General features: G+C 45.4%; 1 protein-coding gene across 1 annotated transcript in view; it reads left to right on the top strand.

Moving 5' to 3' along the window:
- LOC147603900 (uncharacterized) overlaps positions 1-17,116 on the top strand; it is a 267,683-nt gene extending 250,567 nt beyond the window's left edge. The window contains exon 49 of the mRNA XM_086795826.1: positions 16,600-17,116. Coding sequence (XP_086651952.1) covers positions 16,600-16,767 — 168 coding nt within the window. The 3' untranslated portion in view covers positions 16,768-17,116. The remainder of the gene's footprint in view (positions 1-16,599) is intronic.
- Positions 17,117-19,544: the final 2,428 nt, after the last annotated feature.

The raw sequence follows: 19,544 nt of genomic DNA, 5'->3' as shown, positions 1-19,544 counted from the left end.
GGCTGTTGGTACCAAGGGTGGTGTTTGTATCTCTGTTTCAGCTTTGATCTTGCCTTGCATCATTGGACATGGTGTCATTTTGCCTGCGAGAGCACAGTGGATCCTTCTTGCAGGGTACTACACGCATTGGTATTCTCAACCTCTATGCTCCTAAAACCATAGAGGTGAGAGGATTGCCTTTTGGAAATCTCTCACTACATTGATGCCTCTTTTGCCGACCATTGGATTATTGGTGGGGATTTTAACATGGTTGAGATGCCAACGGATAAAAGAGGTGGACATGAGGGCTTGGTGCATCCTCTTGAAAGAGCGTCTTGGGAGAGGTTTATACTCTCCATTCATGGTAAAGATTGTTGGCATGAGAATGACATTTTGAGGAGTCCATCCACTCTTCTTTATTCATGGTCTAACAGGAGAAGAGATCTAGGATGTATCTATGCACGGTTAGACAGATTTTATGTGGATGATTGGGTGCTTGACAGAGGTGGACATACTTTTATTGCTACAAGCACCTCCAAATCGGATCATTGCCCAGTGGTTTTATGTATTAGAGAGATCCGAATTGCCATGGATCAGCACTCCATGTACGCATCCCTAATCATTTCGTTTCAGATGCAGAGCTATCGCGTCGTATGCTTGATATTTGGAGATCTCATGACTTCTTACAGGCCTCTCAAAGCCTGGCCTCTGCTTTCTGTGATATTAGTGACTTTTATCACACATGTGCCCTGTCTAAGAGGCAAGAGGCCTTGGACTTAGAAACGGCTATTAGACATAGATTGGCTGCCTTGCAGAAAGAGCACGAGAAACATCCTCATGCTCAATGGGTTGCATATTCTTTATGTACTGTTAGAGCAGAACTTCATCACTCTCTTGAGCAGCACGCGGAGCACCATTTCCATGCCCAGGAATCCTTTTGGACACAGATGGGTGGCAGATGTAACAAACATTTCGTTGCTTCTCACAGCCCATCTCATGCCAGAGATAGTGTGAGGCAGTTGCAGGATTCACATGGCACTCTTCACTCAGATCCTCTTATGGTTAGACAGATTGCCACCGATTTCTATTGCCAGCTTCTTAGTGCTGAGCCGCATTCTGATTTGAGACACAGGGCACAGAGGAAGGTTTGAAATGCATTACCACATTTGATCACTGAGGAGATGTGTGCCGCTCTGGATGCCCCTTTTTCTATGCATGAGTTCAGCCATGCTCTTCATGCCTTACCTCATGGTAAGTGTCCAGGGGAGGATGGCCTCTCCCCTGTTTTTTCCATTACTTTGTGGGATGAGATCGAGGCTGAGATCACATCGGCTTTGCAGGAGATGTGGAACACAGGTTCTATGCCTTCTTCTCTCAGTGAGGGGCTTATTTATCTTATTCCTAAGAGCGCGGATAAGACATTGATTGGCCAGTGGAGACCTATCACCTTACTTGGGACTGCCTATAAGATTCTCGCTAAGGCAGTGAGCATCAGGTTGCAGCCAATTTTGCAAGATGTTATTCATGATACTCAGAATAGATTCTTACACGGCAGGACCATCTTTGATAACATTTTCTCGTTTTGGGAGGCCATCGAATGGGCTAAAGCGAGCAATCAGCCCTTAGCCATTCTACTCTTGGGTTTTGAGAAGGCCTATGATAGAGTGGATTGGGACTTCTTTTAGGGTACTCTTAGTCATATGGGCTTCTCTCAGAGATGGATCAAGGGAGTTTCATGCATGTATCGTGATGCCCACAGTAGAGTTCTTGCTAGCGGTGATAGAGGAGAGCGGTTTCAGATTTCTCGCTCAGTACGACAGGGCTGCCCATTAGCCCCGTTATTATATATCATAGTTGCAGAGGCCATGAGCATCTTTCTCCGCTCCACCGCTAGTATTTTGGGATTGAGGTCGTCTCTTCGTAGTCAAGAGGAGTTGGTTGACTCTGAGTTAGCTGATGACACAGCCCTGTTTTTGGAGGCTTCACATATATGCTTATGTTCCTTCCGGGTAGCACTAGAGGAGTTCTGTTTGGCAGCAGGGGCACTCATTAATTGGCACAAATCTGTTGGTTTTTGGGTTAGTGATTCACTGAGAGTTGATTGGGGTGCAGAGCTTGGTTTTACTTGGATCAGCAGAGGATGCACTGCTAGATATTTGGGATGCCAAGTTGGGATTGATATTTCTCCTGCACAGTAGAGCAGTTTGCTCCGGTACTTATGAGTATCCGGAAGAAGCTCCTCCATTGGAGCTCGAGGAGATTAGATTTAGCCTCTAGAGCTTTGGTGGCTAATCAGGTTTTACTTGCCTCAGCTTGGTTTATTGCCTCTTGTTGGTGCTTCCCTCGTGCGTGCATTGGCCAATTGCGGAGATTGATCCACAATTTTCTCTGGTCGGGCTTGGATGGCACCTTAGACACTCGTGCCAGGGTTGCTTGGCTCACAGTTATTCAGCCCAAAATAGAGGGGGGCTTGAATATTATCGATCCAGATGTTCAGTGCAGGGCGTTGCTTTGCAAACTTGTGGTCAGAGGTTTCCTTCTAGGCACTGAGCCTTGAAAGGATTTTTTCTTGTCTCAGATTTTTGAATGTACACCCAGGGTCGGGAGAGACTGGATGCCCAGCACACGTTTTTTGTTCACAGAGGCTGATATTAGGGCACCACCTTCCCCTCTTATTGCAGCCATTGTCAGAGCATGAAGAAGCATGAGATATTTTTTGCGACAAAGGCTTTCTAGGTCTTTGGACGAGGCTGACCGACAACCTGTTATGTGGAACGAGTTCATTAGGGATGAGGCTAGTCGGCCACTTGGTGCATCTCGTTATATGCAATGGTCAGGATGGGAGAGATGTGCATACACGGTTCTTGCTTGGAAGACCTTTAAGAGTCTTCCGGAGGATCGGAGAGTTGCATCCACTCAGCATCTTAGGGGCTCTCGCATTCGTATTGATCAGATTGATGCAGCTATTCCGCATGAGTGGCTTTCTGGGACCTTTACGGAGACTATCATCCGAGTTGGCTGGGAGTTTTTTCAAGGATAGGCATACCTCTGCAGGTCATTGCTCTCCTGGGCCAGGGGGATACAGATTGCCTCATTTATTCTATCATGCCTGGTAGGAGATTGAGGAGATGTAGTATGGAGGAGATCATGCCAGATACTAGGCTTAGTCCAGTGAGGATAGTTGGTCGCTCGGGGAAGCACTGGTTCATTGACCCTTCTCCTCAGATAGTGACTCATGGCTCTTGGTGTTTGTGGCTATATGGTGGCAGTCCTATCAGATATCTTCAGTGGGATCCAGGAGAGTGGAAGTGGATTGATGCCTTCGATCCTTTGAAAAGCCTTCCTTTTTTCAGTTTCACTGTTCGGAATGCCAGGCTTCTCCTCACTCGACAGATGCATAGGATCCCTACTCTCAGGCCTCATTGGGAGAGCTATGATATTTCTCCAATGATACAGCGCAGATATTGGCATAGACTTTGGCACTCATACAGTAGGAGCCAGATCTCTCATTTCTTTTGGTTATTCTTACATGGTGGTCTCCCCACCAATCAGTGGAGATCAGTTTTCGGTGTAGCACCTTCCTGTCCTAAGATTCTGAGACCGTACAACATTGTCTATGGGGATGCAGCACTGCACAGCAGATTTGGGGTCCTGTAACCCAACTTATGGGCAAATTGAGTGGCCGAGCCATGCATGTGACTTGGGGGGCAGTTGCTTGGCTTTCCGGGTCCGGTCCGCGGCTTTTTTGGGTAGTGGTACAGATTGTGCTATTTTCATTCGTAGAGGTATTGCCTAGCATGGTTTATTGCAGGATGTTCCTCACTCTGATTGTACACCCCCTAGACAGAGGATTGACACCAGTTGGGAGATTATTGCCAGTATTACAGCATGGCAGATCTGGAGAGCTAGATGCACGGAGGCTATTGAGGGTGTCCAGATTTTTGGGTCTCAGTGCATTAGTACTATATGGGGTGATATCGTCCACACTCTTATGGCTACTTGGGCTCGCATTCAGGGGCCCTCTCGTTCTGCGTAGGCTTAGCGTGTGATATTTATGCGGAAATGGGACCATGGCATCTTCTTTTCCTTTAGTACCACAGGTCTTACATGGCATCATGATGCTCCTCAGTGGTTGAAATCACCTTACATATTGGGGTGATTCTATTCTTTTCCGGCTTATAGCTGTGATTGTTGTATGTTTTTCTCATACTTAATAGAAGTCTCTTTTTGAAAAATAAATAAATACAGGAAAACACGACTTCAACGCCTGCGGGAAAGAGAACACGACTGATCTCAACATGTTAAATGCTCAGAATCTTCTATCGTTTGACCCACAGGAAGAAGCGTGCATTCCTAGCCAAACGCGAACATGAGTTGTACTAGATCTTTTGGAGTAAGGATAACTCGGATGCATAGCACATTCTGGAAGGAAAAGAAAACCCAATACCCAACACCATTTGGGAAGCCTATGCACGACAGCTTTATGATGTCCCAGATCAGCCCATATGTCATCAGGCAGGTAGGCTTCACAAGAAACTACTTTACACTTGATCACATCATAGGGGACTCCCAAAGTCACCTTGGACAGAGCTCATCGGTTGCAGCACCCACGGCCCAAGAAGTTGGAAATGGAGCAACACTCTCTTGAAATGCCCACTTACAGTGCTGTATGCGCATGCTTCCCTCACATATTTGAGGGATCCAAAAACATCCACACTTCCCTCTCACAAGCGGGAAAAATCATGACCCTCACTGCCTTTATTGCAAAAGTACTGAGAGGATCTTACTCCCTAGATCTTCTATTTTCCTTCCTTTGTACACAAGCCGATCGCTCTACTCTTTGTATTTGCCTCAGAAGACAGTAATATAATCTCTCTCTCTCTCTCTCTCAAAAGACATGGGTGACAAGATCAGAGCCTCAATTCACTTTCCAAGGGGAGCCGGTTGAGTACGTCAGGTCATATGTCTACTTGGGAGTTACTTTCACAGGATCGCGTTTATCTCTGAAGGAGGCAGCAGCAGCTAGATTAGCTCGAGGGCATGCAGCCTTGGGGGCACTTGAGAGGCAGTGTGCACACATACAGTTTCAGGAGCCGCGCACCAAATTGTGGCTATTTGATACACTTGTCACACCAACCCTCCTGTACGGAGCTCCAATTTGGGGGCCCAACATTCATCACAGATCTCTGAGAGGGATGGATGAGGGATGGAGGCAAATGGAGAGACCACTGATTATGATGATTGCCCACATGATTCGGAGCAAATCATCGGTACCACATGAGATTGTTCGGGCTCAGCTAGGTGGCGCACCAATAGTGACCGAGGCCCTATTCCAGGCAGTTACCTTTTTACAGCGGCTATGGGAGCTCCCTCAGCAGAGGTACTCCCGATTGGCATTGACCTCATCCATACAGTTGGCAGAGGATGGAGATACTCATTGCTGGTATGCTCAGATGACCTACATGGTTTGCGGATAGAGGCACTACCACCCTTTCAGTACAGCCAGGATTGTCCATTCTTGGATCTCACCCTCTCAGAGCATAATAGCGTGATTAGGATGGATATCGTTAGAGTGGACACAGAGAGGACATGGACTAGTCCCCTTGAGCCCTTAGGCACGAAAATGGCTCATTACAAGAGCCATTTTCTACACCTCTCACCAGATGATTATATCACCCGCCCGACGTACATGGATGTACACCTATCACATGGGATATGTTGTGCCATTGGACAGATCCGGACCTCATCACACCAGCTGCGGATTGAGACAGGGCAATATGTGCATCAGATCTCGGATGACCGCATTTGTCAGCTATGCTACCAGGAGGCAGAGACAAAGGAGCACTACATTTGCCGATGTACAGTATATTATGAGATCCGAGGGAGATATCACTGCCCTCTTTCAAGAAAGTTTTGGGCAGTTACGCAGGGCCATGGAGTTTGAGGATCAGAGATGCCTGGGATCGTTCCTACTTGAGCTCAGGAGACAGAGAGACCCTCTTAACAGACAGGAGACCAAGCCATGATGTACCTAGAGAGAGGATCCTGACAGATTTCTTCGGCACCAGCACCAGCAGCCCAGCCCACACACCTCTTGATACCTACTCCATCGTCCACCAGGGCACCAGCCACGCTCCCAGGGAGTCACCTCTAATAGAGCAGTCATCTTATTTCGTGCTCGTCGGCCACACCCACCAGCACCCCAACCACGGCATCCTCACCATCGCCAGATCAGAGCCATTATTGCTCGGCATTGGAGGTGTTGTCAGGCGTTTTTCTGAAAGATCTTTTGGGCTCGTGTATATATGGATGTGTGGCGTGTGTGAAGGTTTTGCCTGTGAATGCATTGGCAGAGTGATTTTGTGGATGGTTTTGTTTTGAGGCCGGTCCGGAACGTGGTCAGCTTGAGTTGATATCAGCACTCGGTCGTTTGAATGTGTACGCATCCTATAAATGAATGGGCACTAGCCGGTTTTATTTGAAGGTGTATGGAGTGGGTACTAGAGAAGGTCGCATTTGAGTATATGGGAAGCATGGGAGCAATGAAAGATGGTGGCCAATGTAGCTTGAGCATTGGGTGAAAATCAAAAGGAGGTGGCCATCTCTTAGGCCTTAGAAGAAATGAATAAATGATGATAATAACGTGGCCTGCAGTGTTGAAAGCCACGTGGAGCTTTATGTTGCTGCCAGAAGGCGAGTTCGAGAAGCTGGCGAGGAAAGGAGGATTGAAAAGGTGAGGAGGCTGCCGTTTTGAAGGGGGCTCTCAGGCGTAGCTGCGGACACACAGAGCTGTGGGGAGGTCGCCCTAGAGAGAAGCTGCAGCAATGGGCTGACTGGCTGGCGGCGTGGACTAGGTCGTAATCCCAGGTGTGGAGTGGTGTTGGCAGTGGTTGGAGCCCCCAGTGGTAAGAGTCGTGTTTCGTGTAAGGTTGGCGCTAAAGCAAACGGGCTGGAGGTGCTGGTCGAAGGGCTGACTGGCTGGTGAGCGTGGAGGGCACGCGTAAGCAGAGAGCTGAGAGAGCAGCCGTGTGTGGGAGCTGCTGGTGTCAAGGTGCAAGGAAAGAGTGGGCGCAGCCGGAGGTGCTCTACTGAGCCAACAGAGCCAACGTAGTGGTTTTCAAAGAGTGGGCCGCCTTGCAGAAGCGTGGTGAGAGAAGAAGAGAAGCGGGTTTGTGGCGTTACAGGTGATCGAGAGGCTGGGCAGCTGCTGCTGCAGGTGATGGCGCCAAAGGGTGGGCCACTGAAGCAGCTGGTAGTCGGGCTGTGAGCACAAGGTGGCTGGCAGGGCAAGACAAGAAGGCGAGTGGCTGGCGTGAGAGCTGTTGGGGAGCCGTTTTCAAAGGTAGAGTGTCGCCTATGAGATAGCTGGGGCAGTCACCAGTGATAGTGGAGAGCAAAGGCCACCTTTGAGGTGTTGGCAGCACAGAGACAGGTTACTTGTGAAGAGCAGTAGAAGTGGATGCGTAGGCTGGTGTGGGCCGCGTAAGCAAAGGCTGGAGCGTGGACGGACTAAGGTGGTGTGGCCTTGGTTCGGTCAGTCAGAGTGGACGCTGAAGACAGGTGGACAGCGTGTGGCTGTGGACAGGTGATCTACGAGGGCTGGTGTGGGCCGCATAGGTGAAGCAGACAGTGGACAGAGAGCAGGGTGCCGAGTGAAGCAGAGACAGAGACAGGTGTTGCTACTTGGTGGTGGGCCGGTAGCACTGCAGATAAGCTGCAGGTGACAGAGGATCAGCACAGAGAGTGAGAGAGAGATGATGGGTAGCTGCTGCTGACGACACATGCAGAAGTGATGGGCTGCAGAGACTCAAGGGTTAGCTGGTGGGGCGCCTTCTGAAGAGAGAGTGGCCGGGTTCATTTTGGTGTGATTGGTACAGCATGCAGGCAAGTGGATTATGTGGTGATTGGGGATGTGGTGTATCCTCGGCAGTGGACAGGTCTGAGTGTTTTGTTTATGGCTGTGTGAGTAAGGCTTCTGTGTCGGGAGAAGCTTGTATGAAATGTTTTGACTGGGAATATAGTGCTGGGTGTTTGCTTGGTCTATGGTGCCCCTGTTTTGTGCTGTTTGTCTGGCGTGGGTTGGGTGGTGAAGTGTGAGAGAGTGTTCCAGCCGGTGGCTGGTGGTGCCTCCGTTCGTGTGTTGTATTCCAAGTTTGCGGGGCGAAGGGCTATAGAGGCATTGGTTCTTTTTCTTTTTTTCACCTCACATCCTTCTGGTGCCCCCACTGAGGATAGCTCTGGTGTTGTTCTTTGCCTGGAAGGGCGTATGTTTCACTGAGGAGAGCTTAGGGATTGTTACAGGTTATCATGATGTGGTCTTATCCGGAGTTTCATGGCAGGAAGGGTGAAGATGTGTGTGACTTTTTGGAGCAAATGGAGTTGGCATGCATTAGCAACCATGTGACAGATGAAGAGCAGGTTCTGAGGTTGATAAAGATTTTCTTGAAGGGAGATGCCTGAAGCTGGCTTAAGGATTTTGAAGCACAGGATGCTGGTGTTTTGACCTTAGACAGGTTGAAAGAAGGCCTTTTGGAGCGTTTTCAGCAAGTGGAGGATTCTGGTGTGCTTTGGCAGGAGTTGAGCGTCTTGAAGCAGGTACATGGGCAATCACTGGATGATTTTATGAAGGTATTTACATGTTTGTGAAGTAAGTGGTGTATGACATTGAAGCAGGAAGTTCCTCCAATGTTTCTGAAGAAGAGCTTGTTTGTTGATGGTTTGCTACCCCATTTGAAGGTCAGGGTTGAGTTGAAGAATCCCAAGTCATTTGATGATGCAGTTAGGGTTGCTAGGGAAAAGGAAGGCAAGGTTTTGAAGCAGATGGAGATGGGTATTTATCCGTATGAAGGTGTTGTGTCTGCAAGGGATATGCATGTGAATTTGGTTGAGGTGGGTAAGAGTTCTATGCAAAGTTTGATTAGACAGGAGCCTCAAAGGCCGATACAGGTGCAAAGGGGGATGTTTTATGTGCCTTCTGATTTTTTTCCAAAGTCTTTAAAGCAGGTGAAGGAACAAGGTGAAGATGAGGAGTTGCTAGTGGATTCTTCTTTGGATTTGGAGGTTGTGGCTGTATAGGACAGTGATTTGGAAGGTCCTATTGAAGATCATAAGCATTTGGATCTGGATGACATGCATGCACATGGAAGCAAAGAGGATGATGCCTTGGGATTGGATGATGATAAGAAGGAAAAGGAACTGGATACAGGATGCTTTGAGGATGATTTTTTGCCAGATTTTACAAGGGAGGAGGATGGGGTAGAGACTTGTGATGAAGTGAAGATGGTTGGTGATGCAGATGTGGAGAGCGTGGAGGAAGATCCTATCATTATGGATTTTCTTGGACAGCTTGATGGTGGTCTGGTACCTGTGATGGATGGTATGGATTATGTGGATGCATTATGTGCTGAGGAGTCTTTGGACGATGATACCAGGGGGGTTGGCAACATTCAAGAAGGTATGCATGTAGATTTGGCTGATAAAGAGCGTTGTGATGTGAGTATTGTGCTTGAGGATGATATCTGGGAAGTTGCTAGCCTTGATGAGCAGGAGCCAGAGGTGGAGATGGATGCAGATATGGTTGAGAGTGTAGCAAAGGCTACCTTGTGTGTTGCTGAAATGCTAAAGGCAAAGTGCATGGATGACAAGGATTTTGAGCCAGTTGAGCTGAATGGTTGTGAAGAGATGCCTGAAGCAGTTAAGCTGGAAGTGCTTGTGGACACTGTTGTTGAAAAGGATGAGGATTTTTGTATGCATAAAGGTCAAGATGCTGGAACCTGGCCTTCACATGTGTTGATGAATTGGATGGTGAATGCTAGAATGCCACGGATTTTGAAGATGAGGAGGTTTATTGTGAGTGAAGAACGAAGGAAAGAGAGTGATGCTGTGTGGTCAGAGTCTGTGAATGCTGATCAGATGATGGACGGAAATGATTTTCTGGTGCATATGGTGGATGTTTGGTATGCAATGATGCAGCCATGGTGTTTCAAGGATATTGGGGAATGGGATGGTGACTTGGAGCTGTTTCCTTTTGATCCTGGTGGATAGCTACTGGACTTATGTTTTTTGTTGCTGAGCATAAATGCTCTAGCAGATGGGGGGGTTGGCAAAGTATGTCAGGCGTTTTTCTGAAAGATCTTTTGGGCTCGTGTATATATGGATGTGTGGCGTGTGTGAAGGTTTTGCCTGTGAATGCATTGGCAGAGTGATTTTGTGGATGGTTTTGTTTTGAGGCCGGTCCGGAACGTGGTCAGCTTGAGTTGATATCAGCACTCGGTCGTTTGAATGTGTACGCATCCTATAAATGAATGGGCACTAGCCGGTTTTATTTGAAGGTGTATGGAGTGGGTACTAGAGAAGGTCGCATTTGAGTATATGGGAAGCATGGGAGCAATGAAAGATGGTGGCCAATGTAGCTTGAGCATTGGGTGAAAATCAAAAGGAGGTGGCCATCTCTTAGGCCTTAGAAAAAATGAATAAATGATGATAATAACGTGGCCTGCAGTGTTGAAAGCCACGTGGAGCTTTATGTTGCTGCCAGAAGGCGAGTTCGAGAAGCTGGCGAGGAAAGGAGGATTGAAAAGGTGAGGAGGCTGCCGTTTTGAAGGGGGCTCTCAGGCGTAGCCGCGGATACACAGAGCTGTGGGGAGGTCGCCCTAGAGAGAAGCTGCAGCAGTGGGCTGACTGGCTGGCGGCGTGGACTAGGTCGTAATCCCAGGTGTGGAGTGGTGTTGGCAGTGGTTGAAGCCCCCAGCGGTAAGAGTCGTGTTTCGTGTAAGGTTGGCGCTAAAGCAAACGGGCTGGAGGTGCTAGTCGAAGGGCTGACTGGCTGGTGAGCGTGGAGGGCACGCGTAAGCAGAGAGCTGAGAGAGCAGCCGTGTGTGGGAGCTGCTGGTGTCAAGGTGCAAGGAAAGAGTGGGCGCAGCCGGAGGTGCTCTACTGAGCCAACAGAGCCAACGTAGTGGTTTTCAAAGAGTGGGCCGCCTTGCAGAAGCGTGGTGAGAGAAGAAGAGAAGCGGGTTTGTGGCGTTACAGGTGATCAAGAGGCTGGGCAGCTGCTGCTGCAGGTGATGGCGCCAAAGGGTGGGCCACTGAAGCAGCTGGTAGTCGGGCTGTGAGCACAAGGTGGCTGAGAGGGCAAGACAAGAAGGCGAGTGGCTGGCGTGAGAGCTGTTGGGGAGCCGTTTTCAAAGGTAGAGTGTCGCCTATGAGATAGCTGGGGCAGTCACCGGTGATAGTGGAGAGCAAAGGCCACCTTTGAGGTGTTGGCAGCACAGAGACAGGTTACTTGTGAAGAGCAGTGGAAGTGGATGCGTAGGCTGGTGTGGGCCGCGTAAGCAAAGGCTGGAGCGTGGACGGACTAAGGTGGTGTGGCCTTGGTTCGGTCAGTCAGAGTGGACGCTGAAGACAGGTGGACAGCGTGTGGCTGTGGACAGGTGATCTACGAGGGCTGGTGTGGGCCGCGTAGGTGAAGCCGACAGTGGACAGAGAGCAGGGTGCCGAGTGAAGCAGAGACAGAGACAGGTGTTGCTGCTTGGTGGGCCGGTAGCACTGCAGATAAGCTGCAAGTGACAGAGGATCAGCACAGAGAGTGAGAGAGAGATGATGGGTAGCTGCTGCTGACGACACATGCAGAAGTGATGGGCTGCAGAGACTCAAGGGTTAGCTGGTGGGGCGCCTTCTGAAGAGAGAGTGGCCGGGTTCATTCTGGTGTGATTGGTACAGCATGCAGGCGAGTGGATTATGTGGTGATTGGGGATGTGGTGTATCCTCGGCAGTGGACAAGTCTGAGTGTTTTGTTTATGGTTGTGTGAGTAAGGCTTCTGTGTCGGGAGAAGCTTGTATGAAATGTTTTGACTGGGAATATAGTGCTGGGTGTTTACTTGGTCTATGGTGCCCCTGTTTTGTGCTGTTTGTCTGGCGTGGGTTGGGTGGTGAAGTGTGAGAGAGTGTTCCAGCCGGTGGCTGGTGGTGCCTCCGTTCGTGTGTTGTATTCCAAGTTTGCGGGGTGAAGGGCTATAGAGGCATTGGTTCTTTTTCTTTTTTTCACCTCACAGCGTCTACCTCACTTCTACGACCTCTCCATTCTACACAACCCCATGGCGGAGATATTTGATCTGAGGAGAGGGCAACACTTCAATTGATCAGCATACATGGATCTACTTGATATACATTTTCAAGTATTTTCTACTCAGTATCATCTAGGAGTCTTACTTACAATTCTTATAACTTTAAGACAGTCAGTTTATTGTACTTTTCAGTTTCATTTGGTTGTTCTCTTTGATGAGACACCAACTTCAGATGTACTCTCAGTTTTGGTCTCATATGCCATTATGGCCTCTTAGAGACGTTAATATATCATTTCATTTTCTCTCTCTCTCTCTCTCTCTCTCTCTCTCTCTCTCTCTCTCTCTCTTCTCTCCGTTCCATGATGAGGGCAATACTTCAATTGATCAGCATACATGGATCTACTTGATATACATTTTCCAGTATTTTCTACTCTGTATCATCTAGGAGTCTTACTTACAATTCTTATAACTTTAAGACAGTCAATTTATTGTACTTTTCAGTTTCATTTGGTTGTTCTCTTTGATGAGACACCAACTTCAGATGTACTCTCAATTTTTGTCTCATACGCCATTATGGCCTCTTAGAGACGTTAATATATCATTTCATTCTCTCTCTCTCTCTCTCTCTCTCTCTCTCTCTCTCTCTTATGGCACTGGATGGAGTTAGACATAGATCTGCATAGCATGCTTGTACTACCCCTTCAGCATATAGAGAGGCATCTTGCCTTAGCACTCCATCCACATCCCCACCCCCCTTATATTGTTTGTATATGGGCTCCACCGATCCATGATGATTCATAGTTGTATCCAGACACATGCACACTTTGTCTTTTGTTTCTTTTCTTCCGATGACCGGAAGAACATTTGTATTATTTTTTTTCTCATAGGCCGACTTTGGCCTCTCGTAGACGTTAATATATCTTTCTTTCTTTCTTTCTTTCTCTCTCTCTCTCCGTTCCATGATGAGGGCAACACTTCAATTGATCAGCATACATGGATCTACTTGATATACATTTTCCAGTATTTTCTACTCAGTATCATCTAGGAGTCTTACAATTCTTATAACTTTAAGACAGTCAGTTTATTGTACTTTTCAGTTTCATTTGGTTGTTCTCTTTGATGAGACACCAACTTCAGATGTACTCTCAGTTTTGGTCTCATACGCCATTATGGCCTCTTAGAGACGTTAATATATCATTTCATTTTCTCTCTCTCTCTCTCTCTCTATCAGGACCATACTAGCACGGCATGGGAGACGTCCAGTCAGAGTACTCACCATGGAGGACATTGAGGATATCCGCCATCGACCGATGAGAGACATCTTTGGATAGTGATGTGTATGATGCTTACCTTTGTTGCTGGAGTTTTCCTCCCAGATGTTATCCATTAGGAGCTCCTGGTACCGTATTTTTCCTCATAGTTGTTTCAGTTTCAGTTAGTTGTTTGGTTGTTTTTAGCTTTCCTTACACAGACATTGTATCAGATCCACCAATTGTTGTAACCTTTTTGGTCTCATAGGTCATTTTGGCCTTTTGAAGACGTTAATATATCATTTCATTTCATTTCTCTCTCTCTCCGTTCCATGATGAGATATGCCATGGACATTATTGTATCACTTTGGTCTCATAGGCCCATTGGGTCTTTAGTAGACGCTTAATATATCTTTCTTTCTTTCTTTCTCTTTTTCTCTCTACTCTTTGTATTTGCACAACGTGGTTCTACTCTTTCTTTTTGCCTCAAAAGACAACATCATGATCTCTCTCTCTCTCTCTCTCTCTCTCTCTCTCTCTCTCTCTCACACACACACACATACACTTTTTTATAGTGAAACCACTGTCTCATTAGAAAAAACAATGTATTCATAGTTTTCCTAGAGTGGGGCAGCTACTACTTAGTTCAGAAACAACTTCTAGTTGCTGGAAGGAATGCCCTCCGATTTCATGAGAATCTTGGAGGGATTGTAAAAGGGCTCTCCGGAAGTAAGCAAAGAGCTTAACAAAATCTCCAAAGAAGAGCTGCTGATTCCGAGCATGGTAGATGGTTCACAATGCCTAGAATCTAGTCCAGTCAAGGAAGTATGTATAAGTTGGTAGTAGAGGAGAAAGGCAACCAAAAGGCCAAAACATTTGCCCAAAACGCCTCCCAGGAAAACGAGTCTGGAGGTGTCCGGACAAATCATCAAGAAAATCCCAAGAGTGAAAGCATACCAAAGAAGGTGATGCATTGTCTCTTTATGGGGCCTACAAGATGCAATGGCAATATGCCTCCGTGCCAAAAGAGTTCCCACTGGGAATACCCCAACTAGACATCTCCATAGAACAGACATTGCTTGAGGGGCAATCCGCTCTTCCAAATTCTTTTCAATGCAGCTTTCTAGTATTCTACCAAGCAAGAGATTTCGACATATGCCAAAGGCGATTTGCATGATCCTCAATCCACGGGGCAGTAAGAGTAAGCCTTGGCCACAGACAATTGGTAAAAAGGCATAGGAGTATATCCTAGAAGCTACCTATCAAAATGCCAATCTCGAAGTCACTCTGCCTCCTCAAGCATTGGGACTGGTTGAAAAGGTTGCATCATTTTCGAAATGACTCTCCACATTGGCCTGTGATGCATCCCCAAATTACATTGCCTGACGACTCATGAAAAGATGAAATAATAACCATTTTCATCCACAATGTCATGTACGTGACGAATCCCCAATGTAGATAGATTGTAGGCCTGTCTTGGACGAGACAAAGCAAGCGGTCAATCAAATACCATGCTCCAATGAATACTCTGCAACATTGAGTTACCTCGATTCAGAGGCCTACCGGACCATTGTAGTTGACATAGGATAGCTTGCTAATCTTGAATAAGAGCATATGAAGAGCCCAGAATACAGCCAATGAAACACCCAAAGACTATATCATCATAATCGATAATCCAATTCCCATATGCATGTGTACACATGTTTTTTTTTTCCAGGAGAAAGATCTTTTAGTTAATGAAAAATAGCCACAAAGGGCTAGATACAACCACGAAGGGCTAGATGCAAACTCGCCTCATATAAGGGCGGGATTCAAATGATCAATCATATAAGGGCAGGATCCAAATGATCATAAGGGGAAGAGACACTCCTCCGGCTAGCCACTTTGGGAGGAGGCGGCTATCTCATACAGGGGGAGGGGGTGGTCTGTAATGCCAAGTGGGGTCACCACCTCTATCTGCTGTGAGAAATAGGCCAGGCCTCCAGAGCCACAAGAATGCTTCCCACCGCTTCCGCATGCGGTTAGAACCTCCCTGTAACTTCCCCCACTGACCACGGAGGGTGTGAATGATGTCACATGCAATCCTGTAACCAAATCATAAGAGGGATAGTGCTTTCATGAGAGTCCTTACAAGAGCCTTCATATTCTTGGGAAAAAAGAAAATGAGTCATGAGCATATGCTTGTGCCTCAAATTGTGTACTACCATGGAAAGACCATCATGTAGTTGCCTATCTTTTGTCAATTTGTCCATGTAAAGAAGCATTGGGTGAGGTACGATGGCATATAGTAGCACACTAAGCGGACAACCTTGCCGACGAGATTTCCCAAGACACCAAGAGGCTGAAAGTTCTCTGCCCAAAATGCATTTAGTTGTTCCCTCTTGGTATAGCCAAAAAATGACATTTTTCATTCTAGATCTAAAGCCCATTCTGTCCATTACCTGAGCTATAAAGTCCCAATGCACTATGTCAAAAGCCTTGGCTATGTCTACCTGCATGATCTCTCTCTCTCTCTCTCTCTCTCTCTCTCTCACTCACACACACACACACACACACACACACACACACGCTCGGTGCTCACACACGCTCACATATTAGAAAAGAAAAAGGAGAGATATAAAACAAGAACGTGGATACATGTCCTTGTTTTGATCATGAACATATTTTCTTAAGTTCTTTGAACAAGTTTACCTAACAATACGCAACACTTGCAGGAACTCTATCTACAACTGGTCATTCAACAAACTTTGTGATGTACATAGAGTTGCCAAGTGACAAACCACAAGCACATTGGATCAACCGTGGAGTTGGTCTCTTCACATCTCTTGCATATTGACATCCAAACATTGTCAACAGCAATGGATTATACTTGGTAGCACAGCTATGGCTGTCTTGTATGAGAGTCAGCTTTGACACTGATTTTGCTTGGTGGCACTCTATTAGCGTAACCAACTCATGGTGATTTTTCTGTCAATAATAGCAGATTCAAGCAGGCCAATGGTGGAGGTAAGTTAATGTTTTGGGCAGCTGCTGCCTTTTAATTTTACATCTCATGTATTATATGGCATGAAATTGATATTCTGGTCATTCTAATGTTATAATACAGAGAGGTCTTTGGCTAGGATTCATATTGTGTGAAACTGTTGAGAAAAATTGGCATGTCTACTGACATGCTCCATAAATCTGCAGAAAGCTTTTCCAAATTTATGGTGGCTTAAGGCTGTCAAAGAATCATCTCAACAGCAGAGAGTGTGTGAATGATAGCATTACTTTGCAAACGTTTGACATGTTCCATAAATCTGCAGAAAGCTTTTCCAAATCTATGGTGGCTTAAGGGTGTCAAAGAATCATCTCAACAGCAGAGAAAGTGTGTGAATGATAGCATTACTTTGCAAACGTTTGACACATACTTGTTTGATAAGATAAGCATTAAAAATTCAGAAGCAGAGGAGTTTCTCGGTGATGCCCTATAGGCAAATTTTTTTGAGCAGTAACCATGCTGGCATGCCTAGCATACTCATGTCTGATGTGTACATGAGGATTGGATCAGCTCAGCACATTCTTGTTATATATATGTTTTACTCTATTTAACCAATGTGGGTCCCAACATTCCTCCACGTGTAGGCAGGATCTTCAGTTTCGTGGATTATTGGATGGAAATTGCTCTTAGCTCATCTCTTTAGCTGGGTACCTCATGCAGGACATTTTTATTCTGCTTTTTTATAGTGGTTTCTCAGCCTGTTTTTAAAGCTTTTGTTATAGCTTGGCTAAGCTATTTTGTAAGATACAGATTACTTCAGAATATATTTATGTTTCATTGAATAACTTGGCAAATGTATCATTAAAGAGTGTCATTAACTGAATCTGGTGATAAGCTATTTCACAGTAAGTTAAGGCCTGGTTCACAGCTTCCCAGGAGGAAGGAGATGATGTGGCACTACCTGTCCGGCCAGACACGGGGCCGTGTCTGGCAATCAGTTGAGAAAGTCATTAAAAAGCTTCCACACCTCCAACAGCAAATCAAGATGGCCCTGTCAACATACGGAATCTGTTGGTTCTTCCCAGGCTTTCGGCTTGGGCACACCAGACACAGTGTATGATAAAAAAGCCAAGGTCAATGCTCTTAAATCGAAAAATGATAATTGTGGTTAACGGTTTTGAAATTTGCAAGTTTAGATCCTTCCATTAGTAAAACAAAAGAACACCCACCCAAAGGTAGATTGCGTCCCTCTATGGAGATATAAAGAGTTCTACACCCACTATTGGGCACTGATGACGTTAGTGGGGATGTTGTAGTATCTAGTCCATACTATGCATAATGGAGTTGATAGTTATATAGTCTTGTGGGTTGACTACCACGAGTATATAACATGCACGTTCCTAAAAGGTGAATTTGGGCATGTTCCTAGATTCATCTAGGTATATATATAAAGAGGTAGGGGGGGACTCCCTCCATGGCTGGTCGTCCTCTGAGGAAGACAAACGATTTTTTTTCTTGGGGGGGGGCGATCCATGGGCAGAAGCTGTTCCAGAGTTTCTTTTTCAAGGGAGAGATCTGAGAAAGGAGTACATGTATCTCTGCAAGCTTCGGGCCTAAGAGCTCCTCGAGGTTGTAGATGGGATGTCTCAGGCCTTGTAAGCTCGTATCCACAAGAAATTGATTGATAGATATGTGCTCACCTCATGCACCCTGTATGATGACGATGAGTACCTGGGAGTCTCAGAACGAGCTTGCTCGCTTCTGACCCTGGCTCAAAAAACAAAAAAATGAGTACCTGGTTTTGGGGAGGGGGGGGGTGTGGGGGGTTTGGGTGGGTATAGAACCCACATTTCACACCTTAGTGCCCTCTAGGAAGGCTTGAAACTTAACAAGAAATGAATATTTACACCTAGCTTGTGTATACAACTCACACATGCCACCACCGGCAATTAGTATAAGGCTGCACGTGCATCATAGTCAGCAAGGATCGAACCGATGACCTGTGGGATAACACTCATCTTCTACCAATTGAGCTATTGCTATGGTTGCAATATATCATAATTTTCATTTCTCCCACATATTTTTTACGTTGTTTTAATGTTTTGTAAATTTACTCTTGAAATTTGGTCTCATTTGTGATTTTTCACATTTGTATCCCTTCCCATGTTTTTTCATATTCGTGTCCCTTCCTAGTCCAACAAAATTAAAGTTAGAAAGTTGAATTCTTCAAACCATTTATTTATCTTGAAACAAATCCAAAACATTGTCTTTTCGATATTGCCTTTGTTAAGATAGAAGAGAAGATATCAAACAACTTTACTAGAGTCCACAAAATATCATTGGATCTATTGTTTCTTAAAATGTGGAGTCCACAAAATCATTGGATCTATTGTTTCTTAAAATGTTGCAGTAATGTTAAAGTTTCTAGCAATGCCTTTGTTGATCGAATTGTTACTTTTTTTAAAATTAAAATAAGGTAATTAATTATTTGTTACATATATATGATGGAGTGTTAACTAAATGCTTGAATGCTACACTAGTGAATGGATTTGTTTTCAGGGCAAACATGTTTGTATGATATGTAGAAACATTACAAATACTATCTTAGTAACGTCAATAGTAATGTCTTTAAGCAAAGTGTTGGCTTCGATGTATACTTCCGTGTAATCCTACAAAATGTTACTTGTGGAGCAACAAGGTCTTTCTCTTGACATTTTAAATTTGGCAACATTTTCTATTTGGTTAGGTTTCATATAAATATATGTGGATACAAAGATGTTGGTATATATTATTTATTAAGTGTTTGTAAACATTCATTGCATGTGCTGAAATATACGTCCATTTATTTGTTAGCTTCAAAATTTACAATTTGTGAAAATAGGTTATGAAAGATTTTGAAGAGAGAATCCTAATTGCTTTCAAAAAGTAAACTTTGTGACGGTAGTATAGTATAAAATGTTTTCGTTAAAAATATTTTAATATGTTTGCTTTCTTGACTCTTTAGGATTTCTTTACCTTTGGTTGATTCTTATAATTTTTAGATGGGCATAGCAAATGTTGTAAATGTTATATGAGTAGAATTTTAATTTTTTTTTTAAATAAGAGTTTCAAAAAAATTATTCATGGTTAGGATGAGAAGAATGAGAGGGAGAGAGTGAGATTGAGCTCCTTGCAAGCAAACACACACACACACACACACGAGTAGACAAGCACACATAAGAGAGATGGATGGGATAAGAAGATTGAGGAGAGGGTGAGCTTGAGCTTTTT

The sequence above is a fragment of the Cibotium barometz genome, chromosome 63 (genome assembly GCF_041138505.1).
Source record: "Cibotium barometz isolate CiBa-2024 chromosome 63, ASM4113850v1, whole genome shotgun sequence".
NCBI classification, from domain to species: Eukaryota; Viridiplantae; Streptophyta; class Polypodiopsida; order Cyatheales; family Cibotiaceae; genus Cibotium; species Cibotium barometz.
This window is presented reverse-complemented; position numbering and strand designations above follow the sequence as displayed.